The sequence below is a fragment of the Cavia porcellus genome, unplaced genomic scaffold (assembly GCF_034190915.1).
Source record: "Cavia porcellus strain 051 isolate PalLab524CR breed Dunkin Hartley unplaced genomic scaffold, mCavPor4.1 scaffold_20, whole genome shotgun sequence".
NCBI lineage: Eukaryota > Metazoa > Chordata > Mammalia > Rodentia > Caviidae > Cavia > Cavia porcellus.
In genome coordinates this window covers 6830431-6843670 of record NW_026947503.1, presented here as the reverse complement: position 1 = coordinate 6843670, position 13240 = coordinate 6830431, and the positions used below count along the sequence as shown (strand labels likewise).

At 43.1% G+C, this 13240-nt stretch overlaps 1 protein-coding gene across 1 annotated transcript in view; it reads right to left on the bottom strand.

The window, feature by feature from the left end:
- The window catches only part of LOC100735904 (cytochrome b5), a 47026-nt gene that overhangs the window by 6170 nt on the left and 27616 nt on the right, over window positions 1-13240 (bottom strand). The window contains exons 2-3 of the mRNA XM_013149036.3: window positions 2787-2915; window positions 1078-1107 (exon numbers count right to left, since the gene is read on the bottom strand). Of these exons, the coding sequence (XP_013004490.1) occupies window positions 1078-1107; window positions 2787-2915 (159 nt within the window). The remainder of the gene's footprint in view (window positions 1-1077; window positions 1108-2786; window positions 2916-13240) is intronic.

The window sequence follows — 13240 nt, the reverse complement described above, 5'->3', positions numbered from 1 at the left end:
GTCATGGAACTGTCTGAGGACTGAGGCCACACGCCTTTACCCTCACGCCTCTGAATGAACGCTGTACCCTGCAGAGGGAAGGGCACATCCCGTCAGCACCAGCAGCAGAGTCAGTTCCCCAGTTTGTACCACAAGCTCTGTGGAATGCTGCTGTCCGTCCTCTCTCCAGGACCACCAGCAGCATACATCAAGGGAAAAAACGGTACTTTCTTCCTGTCATTTGTTTGAAGCAACACTTTCCTTCATTCTTTAACTAATGACCAGGAAACATTTTGCCTGCTTGTACTTTTTAGATACTTTGGCTGCTCCCATCCATTCGTACTCTGTTTATCTTCAAACATAAATAAGAAGACAGCTCTGAAGGAAGAACTAGTAAACCGGTGTGTAAAATGCAGCTGCTGGGCGTGGCAGCTCATGCCTGTAATCCCAGCACTCAGGAGGCTGAGGAGGGAGGATCGTTGCGAGTCTGACACCAGCCTGGGCTACAAAGTGAGCTCAAGGCCAGCCTGAACTGCACATCGAGACCCTGCCTCAAAAAAGACAAAAAAATGAGTGCAGCTTACTGAACTTACTCTGCTCAGAGACGCAGGAAAGAGAAACAAGAGCAGTGCCCTCAATGACTCAGATAAAAGGCTTCCACCCCATGAGGCTTGAGGCTGTGAAAAGGAGGCTCATGTCACAGCTTTCAGGCCAGAAGCTCAGTGATACTGTAAAAAGTAGCTCTTCATAAGGTTAATTTGTTTTGCTTTTCTTTGCTGTACTGGGATTTTTGCAGCATTCTACCACCGAGCCACAATCCCAGAACATCAAAAGGTATTTCCTGATAATTATGATGAAATAATTTAAGTACTGAGTTGTACAAAAATGACACACACACTCTCTGCACAAAACATACCAACTAGTGCTTTCAAATAAAACTTTTGCTGAGTCACCCAGTTAATAATTCATCTCATTTACAAAGAATTCTGCCAGCCTCAGTCAGGTAAGTAAAAGACCTTTGCCTCGAGTATGACAGGTATTAAATAGAACAAAACAACCCCTCATCCACTAACACATCTGAGACGGTCACATACTTACCGTAGGCTTGGCTAACTTTGGCCTGTCATCCTGCAAAAAATAAAAAGAAGAACATTATGTAGTAATGAAACATCTACAGCTTCATTCTTTTGAGAATTGTTTTAAAATTACTATTCAGCAATTAGCATTTTGGGCTCAGCATTTCATTGTTAAACACAAAATCTGATGGCTTCATAGCAGATAATAAGCAATTTCATGGCAATAAGTATTTTCTATGTAGAGTTCCAAAAACTGGTATTTGTGACAGTCCTAATCATTTGTAGATGTGAGTGGGCATTTATGGGTTCTGAACTGGGATCCTTAATTTGAGGAGCAGCTGAAGACCTGATTCCTTTCTTCTCTCCTAGCAAATTACCTTCGAGATGATAGCTCTTATTCATGTGAATCCCTGTCATTTTTCATAAACTATTTGAACTTCTGGCTGAAGTGTATCACCAAAGGTGTCTACAGCTGCAGGTACACCCAGCAGGACAGGGTAAAGCAGAACCACTGCAGACACAGCCCGAGTCTCTTTCTCCCCCTGCTCAGCCACTGGATGGGGAGAAGGATAGCTGCACCTCTCATCACTATGAAACCATTTCACTTTTACGGAATTATACAGATGAAAATATATAGGCAAACAAACTTTCCAACAGGTGAGATATATTTCTTCAAAATATTTACTTCCTACCACCAAAACAAACAAATCACTCCTCCTCATTCAATGGAGGTTGTCCTAAGATAGATTTCCTACTTCTGGGCCTTCTGCAAAAAGCCCAATACAACCTTTCCTTCATTTACAGTCATTAAAAAGCATTATTTACATCCAATTTTTTGTGTACATTTTAAAATCTTTTCTGCAGTGTGATCACTTGGGATAAGGTGATCAGCTGATGTGTCTCATTAGAGAAAACTGCATGCTTCTGGCAGCTCCTCTTACCCTGGCTGCTGCTTGTGATGTATGAGAGCCAGGGAAGCAGAAAGGAATCAGATACTGTCTTAAAGCAGAAGGTAGCTTAGCACGTGGCCTGGTACTCACTATCTACTCTGAAATCCAGAAAACCGAGAGGTGCCCTAAGTCTTCACATGTGCGTACAATAAGTTAGCTGACTGACTGCAGAGTCCATGTTGGTCATTTAAATTTGCTGCAGTAGGATCTAACTTCCTATCACAGCCCTGTGTTTATATAAAAGCCAAATGGGGCCAGCAGTTTCAAAAGTCAGAGAATACGCTGGGACCAAAGGTCTGGGGGTGGGACTGGGGGTGGAGGTGAACAGAAAGAGGATAATATACTGTTTTACTAAGACAGAACCTATTTGTTTAATGTAACACTGCCCTAAAATAATTTTTTAGAATTAAAATATCCTCAGACTAATGAAAGTAGAAATAGGATTTCTTAAGAAAAACATCTTAGTCAAAAAAACAAGGAAAGGAAGCTCTGCTGGCTTGACAGTACCTTTGCAAATGCTGTTTGGTGAACTTTCACCAAAGCCTGAGCTTTCTCCTGCCCAACACAGGGACTTGGGGCTAGAGCATTCCGACTCAGAGATAGTGAAAAATGCAACCAGTGAAATGCAATGCACATTCAGGTTGATTTACTTAGGAAAAAAAATAGTGTTCTCAAGTCAGGAGTTGCTTTTATCTAATTTGTGTTAACTTTTGTGTAGATACAAATCTTTGCTTGGGTGAGGTCCAGTAGTGTTAGAAACAAAAGAACTCCAGAAACTTACGGGGTGGACTTCCCCAATGATAAATGTCTTAGACAGTTCTCTAGCATCGGTAGAATGACCAACATCTTCAAAATTCTCCGTAGCATCACCCCCAGCTTGTTCTCTTAAGACTTCTTCCCCACCAGGATGCTGCAGAAAGGAGAGTGAGAATGAAAGTTAGTATTTTTCCAGGAAAATTAAAGAAATGACAAGCTTATTTACCCAACAGGTTACCCAGAAGTCAAGAGATGACACGGTGACTGCAACTGCCCATCATGTACAGTAAACACTTACTTATGCACTTGGTGCTTGTCATGAAAATGCAGCAGCCCCCACCTGTTACTCTATCCCGTGTTCACACTGCAGCACAAGCTCCATGCAGGTGTCATGAACATTTTGATAAGGTCTGCTTTGCTTGGCCATGAAACCATCGGGACTGTTCCTCTTTACTCTACACTAGCAAAAAGAGCTTCATTATGTTTGTGTTATGACTAAGTTATATGACCAAAGTACCTGTAACGGCCACCATACTGTTCTTTTCCTGGGTGACCTAATTGATATGTTAATCAATGCTCCCCTCTATAAAGAATTGTAAGTCCCTGGGAACCTGACCTAATTGATATGGTAACCATTGCTGCCCTCTACAAATAACAGATGTTATCTAAAATTGTGTGCTAAAATAAGTTGACAAAGGATTGCTAATTCCTGCTAGACTTCTCTGTCCTCTGCAAAGGGAAAATAAAGGTCTTCCTCATTCCTTAGCAGATTTCCTGATCCATGGCCATAACCCCTTACTTTGTAAATTGTGCTTTCTACAAAAAGTCTGGGAAGTTTTGAGGGAGACACACGGCTTTTGCAAACTCCAACTGCACTGTGTCACTGGGCCCAAGATAAAATAAATCAGCGCTGCTTTTTTTTAAAAAAACATGTCTCACCACACTTTTGGACTCAAGGTTGGGGGCTCTGGGGGCTTGTTTGTGGATTACAAGATTTAGGGGCTCATCAGGGAGTACTGAGGGACCTCCTCCAAATTATTTTTTCACCCATTGATCGGCTAAACATCTGTAAGTATTTGGGGTTTTTTTTTTTTTTTTTTTTTTGGCCTGTTTGTAATCTGAGTGTGCACATTTGTAACTGCAGATAGAATGAGACAACTTTCGGGGGCTTTTTTTGCTCGTTTGTAATTTAGGGCTTTGGGGCCTATTTGTAACTTTGGGCTTCGGCCTGTTTGCCTGTTTGTAACTTGGATGTGTGCAGTGACTGCAGACGAGCCCAGTGCTCCTTCTGCACTGGATTCTGGGGGCTCTCGCCCGTTTGTAATGTGTATGGCTTAGGCCCATATCTGTGGCCTAGGCTTGTGTGGGGGGCCTAGGCCTGTGTGGGGCATTGAGGCCCATTTGTGTTTTGGGGCCCGTTTTCATCCATTTGTCTCTATGTTCAATTTTTGTACTTTGGAGTTGTCCACCTGTTTGAATTTGTTACTAACTTAGGGGTTCGTTGTCCATTTCTGTTGCAGGATCCATGCAGCTTATCAGACTCAAGGTTCATAATAAAAATTATTTCCCTTTTATCTCGCCAAACTATGGACAGAAAAACTTTCGTTTGTGTCTTTAACGTTGGTCTTGTTTTTTGTGGTGCCTTGTTTAATGTTTTAGTCCTCAACTGATTACTTGCAATCTCGGCATGCCTTTAAAAAGTATTTTTCTTTCTGGTTAAAATGTGAATATATGTGCACACACACACACACACACACACACACACACATACATATATATATATATATATATATATATATACACACACACACATACACTTACAGGTTTTAAAAATCATATGAACTTTCCCAAGTAAAATCAGATCATACTGTAATTGAGCCAGTTAAAAAAGTTATAGTTTTTTAAAGTACAACATTTAAGGTGGTAAAAAGACAAAACGATTAAATATGTTTTAGACTACTCAAAGAAAGTCACTTCAAAGATTTTGTTAAAGGTTTTAATGTTGTCTAAAAAGCAAGAGAAAAAGTAATTGACTGGTATTAAATAAAAAAAAGTGGTTTTGTCTTAAAGTAAAAATGTAAAAGAGAAAATGCTTTCTGTGGCATGGCTATTGTTGGGGGCTCTTAGCCAGCTTTATGTTGCAAATCAAGAGCAAAGAGCTCAACAGGATAATTTGCAATACTGTGAGTCTGGCCAGGAAAAAACAATCCCAGGAATGCTATAGATTATAAAGACAGAGTTGTGATTTTGATTGCTGGGGAAAAACAAACAAACAAACAAAAAAAGCAGTGTGCCATCCAGATGAAACCTGCCCTCTGATCCAGAATGCCAGAACCATGTTTTCCTTTTGTCCCACCCCAACTGGACAACCAGAGGTAAGGAGGCTCTCAATCGGTATTGCCAGTTGTTCTTGGTAGCCATTAGGCACCCCAGAAAACCCACCAATTTGCCCAAGATAGCAGAGGTGAGGCAATTGGCTAATAAGTCTCCCTCAGGGTTTTCTGAAAAGATTGCAAAAGGCCTATCACATTTATACACCAGTAGCACCTAAAAATGCAAGGGCCATTAATATTGCCTTTGTAACCCAGTCAGGCCCTGATATTAAATGAAAATTGCAAAAGTTTGAGATTCGAGGGAATGCCCTTCAGTCAGTTATTAGAGGTTGCTTAAAAGATATTTGACAACAGGGAGGCCCCTAAAGACTAGGCTTAAGAGGTTTCTGCTGGGCAGGACTGCATTGGTTGTTGGACTCTTCATAAAGAAAAATAAAGACTCTTTCCTCCCAGTGGATGCAAGCCATCCAACAGATTCCAGTCCCTGTGACTAAAAAGCAAGTGCAAGAATTTCTAGGAGCCACAGGACTGACCCAGAGTTTGGGACCCTGGCAGAGGCCTGTTGCCTATCTTTCCAAGAGACTTGATTATTTGGCAGCCAGATGGCACCTTGTCTGCGGGTGATTTCCTCGGTGGCTCTCCTGGTAAAGGAGGTTTAAAAATTGACTTTTGGATAGAAACTCTTAATTGTTCCCTCCTATTCGCTGCAGACTCGCATCAAAGCTCCACTAGACTGATGGCTGCCCAATTCTCAAGTTATGCATTATCAGGCAATACTTCTAGATCTGACTACTATCAGTTAAGGGGACAGTGACTTCAAACCCTGCTACGCTGCTGCCTGATGATGACCCTTCCTTGCCCCTCCACAACTGTATTGGGGACCAGACTTGACAGATGAGCCACTATTCAGAGTTCCTTTGTATTTCTCCGATGGAAGCAGTTACAGCTATCAAGGTAAGCGGGTCATGGGAGCTGCCGTTACCACAGACTCTCAGATTCTATGGGAACCAACCTTGGAGCTGGGAACATTGGCCCAATGGGCTGACTCATTGCCCTCACTGAGGCCCTCAAGTTGTCAAAGTATGCATTTGTTTCTGCCCATGTTCATGGGGCCACTTATCAAGAATGGTGTTTATTGACTTCTGGGGCCAAAAGATTAAAAATACTCCCCAAATTTTGGATTTGTTGGCTGCAATCTAGATGCCAAGGAGAGTGGCTATTATCTGCTGTACAGCCCTTGAGCGGGAGATGGCCTTGTTATATGAGAAAATAATTTAGCAGATGCCACTGCCCAAAAGGCAGCCACAAAATCAGTGGCAAATGAGATAGCCCTGACATTACTGCTGATCCCACCTACTTTGTCAGAGCCTATTTACTTAAAAAGACTTGCATTTGGCAGGTCAACTTGAGCAATCCCTGGGGGCTAATATCAAAGCTTGCCCAGTCTGTGAGCCTCAGATGACCTCAGTGCCAATTGGTGAACCCAAAGCAACCACTCACTATGTGGGACTATGGCTAGAGAACATTGGAGACTTTACAAAAATGGAAAAGCCTGGACTTCAAGAAAATAAGTACTTATTAATAATGATAGATATTTTTCACTAGATGGGTTAAAGCGTTGCCTACTAAGTCTGAGTCAGCCCTGATAGCAGTTTCCCCGATTTGGCCTCTCCTTATCCATGGGGTCTGACAATGGTCTGGCTTTTATACCCCAGATAACTCAAAAACTAACCTAAGCTTTGCAAATCAATTGAAAACTCCATTGTGCTTACTGGCCTCAAAGTTCAGGACAAATAAAAAGGATGAATCAGACTTTAAAGACGGTAATAACTAACGGCTTTAAAAACTGGTGAAAACTGGGTGAGTCTCCTTCCTTTTTTGCCCTTTTGTGTGTGCAGTGTATCCTCTGTGTTACTGGTATTTTCCCTTTCTAAGGCTTTACATGAGAGGCTTCCTCCTCTTATCCCTAAGATTTCTAAAAAAACATTAGCTGATTTAGCTAATCAAGATCTTATTAAGTCCCTCCTAGGCCCTTCAGCCAGTTCTGACTTCCATCCACTGGTTATTTCATCAACAACATCCTCTGCCTGCGGCCCACTGTGAGGACAAATGCCCTGCTGTAGAGCCTGGGACACCGGTCCTTATCAAAAGGCTTCACTGTAAATCTCTTGAGCCGTGATTGGGAAGGTCCCTACACTGTAGTCCTCAGCACTCCAACCTCTATCAAAATAGCCAAAAAGCCTGCATGGATTCATCATTCCCACTTCAAGCCGGTCCCGGCCTCCTAAGGCGATCACCCTACAGATAAGTGGACTGTCGTTCCCTCCAAGGATTCTTTAGAAGCTTAAGATTGCCAAAGGTAGCTGATAATCTTGTGTTTTCCCTTATGGAGACTCCAAGGAGGCCTCTGTCTGGCTAAAAAAAATTTTTACTTGTATGCGAATCATTCTGAAGTCATCAGACAAAACAGAGTTAATTTAAATGTTGGTTTTCTTTCTCCTTTTGGTTAACAGCTTTAATAATGGCAGCTGCAAGACCTTTGTTAATCTTCCTGTTGGGCCTTATATTGTAAACAAGTTGGTAAACTATGTCAAAGATCAGGTTCAAACTATAAAGCTTATGATTTTAAAGACACAAGGTCTGAAAACCCCATGAGCCAATGATTTGGATCACTGACTAAAATAAGTGGGGAATGCTGTACACTAGCAAAAAGAGCTACATTATGTTTGTGTTATGCCTAAGTTATATGACCAAAGTACCTGTGACACCGCCACACTGTTCTGTATGCATCCTTTCTTTTTCTGGGTGACCTACTTGATATGTTAATCAATGCTCCCCTCTGTAAAGAATTGTAAATCCCTGGGAACCTGACCTAATTGATATGTTAATCATTGCTGCCCTCTACAAATAACAGATGTTATCTAAAATGGTGTGCTAAAGTAAGTTGACACAGGATTGTTAATTCCTGCTAGACTTCTCTGTCTTCTGCAAAGGGAAACAAAGATCTTCCTCATTCCTTAGCAGATTTCCTGATCCATGGCCATAACCCCTTACTTTGTAAATTGTGCTTTCTACAAAAAGTCTGGGAAGTTTTGAGGGAGACACACGGCTTTTGCAAACTCCAACTGCACTGTGTCACTGGGCCCAGGATAAAATAAATCAGTGCTGCTTTTTTTAAAGAACATGTCTTGCCCCATTTTTAGACTCGAGGTTGGGGACTCTGGGGGGCTCTTTTGTGTATTACAAGACCCTTCATCTGTACCCAACCTATGTCTTCAGCCCTCCACCCAGGACTTTCCACCTGTGACTTTCTCAATCTAAGTGTGGATTTTGGAAAGGCCACTGGCCTGAGATAATAACTGAAAAAGTGAAGAACAGCATGTCATTTCCCTTTGGGAAGCACATTGAATGTATGCCACAGTGTACAGGCGACACAACCTGTGGACAGGTAGGCAAAGCCCAGTCTGGGCAGGATTCACTTTCTAGTAGGAAAAAAAGAAAAGCAAGTAACTTGCCCAAGCTGCTGCCATCAGGTTACATTACCTACAGGAAACAGCAGCAGCAAGGAAAAAGGTCATTTCCACAGGAGGAAGAAGTGGGAGGAGCCTCCTTCCTCTGATAATTATATACACAGTAGCTATGCTCATTTCAGGGACCAGATGCAGGCATGTGACACATCTTCCTTATCTGTAATCCCTTTGCCTCCCTTTCCTGCCCCTCCATTCCCTTCCCATCTCTAGGAGTCTATATTCAGAGTCCTTTGTGTGCCAGCAGCATTTTATCTGCTTTTATCAGTAAGACAAAAGGTACCAATGAAGCAAGGAGGGATTGTTTTTCTCCTTTTAAGATGCTCGGTAAGGGATTCCATCAACTGGACACACATAGAGATCTAAAGATTCTCAGGCAAGAGAACTAAAGTAGTACTTGACTAAGTTGTATTTTATAAAGGGGAAAGGGACTTTTCTTAAATTGAGCTTGCTGCATGCTGCAGTTTTAATAAACACAGATTACAGTTTAAAACTAAAGAAAGCTGGGTGTGGTGGTGCATGCCTGTAATCCCAGCACCGGGGAGGCTAAGGCAGGAGGACTGCTGCTATCCAAGGTCAGCCTGGGCTACAAAGTGAGTTCAAGGCCTGCCTGAACGGCACAGTGAAACACTCTCACATACGCTGACACAAAGACTGAAGGAAATGCTTTTCCTTAATTCTCAGCACTCAGAAGTGACAAAGAAAACCTCAGAGTGCTTGTATTTATTCCGTCTTGGGGGCCATTCAAGTCCTATTCCTTGGGGGCAGCAACACAATTTGAGGATGGCTCACAGAAAGGCAAGGCTTTGATCAAGGTGACTGGCACTGTAACAGGTGAGCGAAACCACCTGATGATTTCCTGAAAGACTGCAGAAAAATCACTAACAGGTCAAAGAGTAGAGGTGACCAAGAAAGTGAAACTCTCCCAGAGCTGGAGTCAAATGGCAGCTAGGCCTCCATTTGGTGACATCCACGCCAGACGCCAGTGCTCCACAGAACTCACTAGCATTCCACTCTGCAGCGGCAGCCATGGCCTCTAGGGAGAGGAAAAGCGAGCAGGGTTGGAGTGGGGGCACAGTAAGAGGAAGGAAGAACCGAACAGGAGCAGTAATGGGAATGTAGATCCACCTGCCCCGGAAGCCAGCCCTCTAGCTAAAATATTCCATTTCTGCAGAGAGAGAATTCATTTTCTATTTATACATGCAACAAGGGCACACCAAGTGTCTCTGTTGCAGGCAGCCGAGCTAGGCAGTGAGACAGGGCTAGGTCTCAAAGAGCCAGTGCAGAAGCCCAGATACCTTGCAACTGTAGGGGAGACAGACAGGTCCTGCTGTGGGCCAGGCCTCAAGACAAAAGATCAAACACATGCACCCACGTCCCTAAGGATTGGTATTCTAAATAGTTCCCTATCACCCTGGAGTCACTATCCCATCCTTGTAGGGGAAAGGTCACAGCTCCAAGAATGCCCAGGTTCCTACATGACTTGCTTTCCCATTTGTCCCCAATGTAATCAATTTCACCTAAACTATTGATCTTATTGGCTACCTATAGTTATGTTCCACCTTATGCCCATCTGCTTTTTGAGTTCCCAGCCTTCCTCCACCTCGAACCCATGGTTTTACTCTATAAAAGTCCCTGGAAAAGACAGACTCCTGGGCAACCCGCTTGGGACCCCCTTCTGTCTCTCTGACAGAAACTTTCTCTCAATAAATACATTCTACTCTTCACCTTTGTTGTTCCTAAAACTCATTCTTCAGTTTTGGAGAACATGAACTCCCTATATCATCTCCACGCCCCAGACACAACAGCAAACAAAGATAGCCCTGGGTCCTCTTCCCGGGAGACCACAGCCTTTCAAGGATCTTTTGCAAATGTGAAAGAGACCAAGAGACTGAGGGAGGAGGGAGGGCAGGGTGTTGGGCACATGTACCAGCTCCTCGTCATGAATGGAATCATCATGCACTGCACACATGCATTAAAATAATAAAAAGTGAAAAACAAGGGCTGGGGATTTAGCTCAGCAGCATAAGCGCCTGCTTTGCAAGTGTGCGGTCGTGAGTTTGATCCCGGGTACTGGTAAAAACAAAAAAGACCAAAAAAAACCACGTGAAAAACAGCAAAGCTCATTAGAATTAACAGGGATCAAACATGAGCAGTTCTCAACTTGAACTGCAGGTGAATATATCTGTTCTGAAATGATAAAATACAGTACTGTGCAGGAGATAACAACATTGCTGGGTGGTAGCTGTGATGAATGCTTGTAATCTTAGCCCTCCGGAGGGGAGGCTGAGGCAAGAGGACTGCTGGGAGTTCAAGGCCAGTGTAGGCTACAAAGTGAGTTCAAGGCCTGCCTGGACTATATATCAAGACCATGACTCGGGACCAGAGATTTAGCTTAGCAGCCTAAGCGCCTGCCTAGCAAGCATGAGGTTGTGAGTTTGATCCCAGGTACAAAAAAAATTTAAAAAAAACAAAAACAAACAAACAAACAAAAAAAACCATGACTCAAAGAGACAAAATTTCTTTTAAATTCTCAACATAAAGAAGATAACAAAGGAGCATCTCCAACACTGAAAAGCAGAGGTGTGAGCAGAGCAGAGCAGAAAGCAAGGTCTTGCAGGACAGGGGATTCTTAAATTCAGAAATAAAACAGCGGCTGACCGGGGCCAGAGGGAAGGAGCAAGGGAGATGAAGATGGGGCTGGGACAGGATGGGCCACATGGGAATTTCGAGAGTCCTCAAGGATTCTGATCTGTGTTCTGTAGACAATGGAAAGTGGCAACAAACACAAAGGCAAATTAGAGTAAGAGAAACCTGTTCTCTAAAGCTGTTACAGCAACTTCTGTGACAGGAGGGGAGCTGGGGTAGGGTGGTAGCAGCCTGGGAAGAAGAGGTGTGAATGGGCGTGAGAGACTGACTGATGGGGATCCTGATAGGGTGAGGATGGCACAGGAGACAGGACTCAACACGGAGCAGGATGACTCAAATGCCTGCTTTGTGCAACTGAATGGACGGTGGTGTCAGTAGCTGGGAATGGAGTTAGGGAGTCCTGGAAAGACACCAGGGTTGGAGTATGAACTGGTTACTGGCACCTCCCATGATACCTCCCAGCACCCATGCATTTTATGAATCTATAATTTCCTCACTATGCTTTTGCCTGATCTCAACTTTATGTTATCCTGACATCATATGGGAACTCCTAGGTACAAATCAGGGAATACCAATGAAATTATCAGAAAACCCTTTTACTTTTCACAGCTATGATTTCAATGGTTATTTACAGAAAAATAAACAGAAACTATGTTTGAAAAGACTAAAGGATGGCATAGTTTGTAATTCACAAGGCATCCACTGCAACACTCCAATCCAATGCTAAAGGTACTTTTAGGAATATATGATACAGAATGAGTATTACCAGTCCAAAAATCTAAAACCCAAAATCCAAAGCCTTTTGAACACCAATGCTAGACCATGGATGAAAAATCCCATGCCTAGCTTCATGTAATGGGTTGCAGTCAAAACACAGGTGCACTAAAATATTGCAAAAAAATTAACTTTGGGCCCTATGTGTGCAAGGAGCACATAAAACAAATGCACTGTATATTTAGACTCGGATCTTGTCTTTTAGTCCCTTTTTTCACTGGCACAAAAAACCTACCACCCACAATTTAAAGGAGAAGAGCTTTTTTTTGGCTCAAGTTTTCAGTCCATAGTTGGTGCCCCCAAGACAGGAAGACGTGGTAGAAGAGGCTGGCGGAGGCAAACTGCTGATTTTGTGACAGCCAGGAAGCGGAGAAAAGAAGCAGCCAGGGAGAGAAACAAACCTTCCAGGTCACATCCCAGTGACCCTCTTTGCCAACCGGACTCCAGGCCCCCCAGGGAAAGTCAGCTACAGAGACCCCATGGTCCATCCTCTTCCGCCTGCAGGGGAGATTCTTGACATAAACCATATCAGGTCCCATTTCTAATAAATATGATTATGTATATGCATGTATTTCAAAACATGAAATTCAAAACACTCCTAGTCACAAGCATCTCGAATAAAGGATACTCAATTACTGCAAACAGTTACTGTTGGCTATCAGCTTCTGAAATTTCAACTAGCTTTGTGCTGTTCATGGCATAAACACTAGGGAAACATTGCACAGCCGATTTCTCCTCCTGGAAATGGATTCTTCCCTTGACTTCCAGGGGAACAGGCTATCCTTGCATCCCTTCAAATTTCCAGGGCACTATACCAGCCCAGTGCTCCCTGTGTGCAAACCCAAGAGCAACCTGGGGCTCAGTCCTTGATGCTGTCCCCTTCTCCATCTGCAGTTACTTCCTCGGTGATCTTATATAACGTCTGCACTTTGATCACTATCAGTGCCCTAATGAATACAGGTGAGTAAAAATCACTCTTGACCATGCAGCTGCAGACTCCTCCAACATGTAAGTCTAATTAACACCTCCTGTAAACAAAGACTGCTAGGGGCTGGAGATCTAGCTCAGTGGCATAAGTGCCTGCCTTACAAGCAGGCAGTTGTGAGTTCAACCCCCGGTACCAATAAGAAGGAAAAAGACAAAAAAAAAAAAAAAAAAAAAAAAAAAAACCAAAGACTGATAGGCACCACAACAGA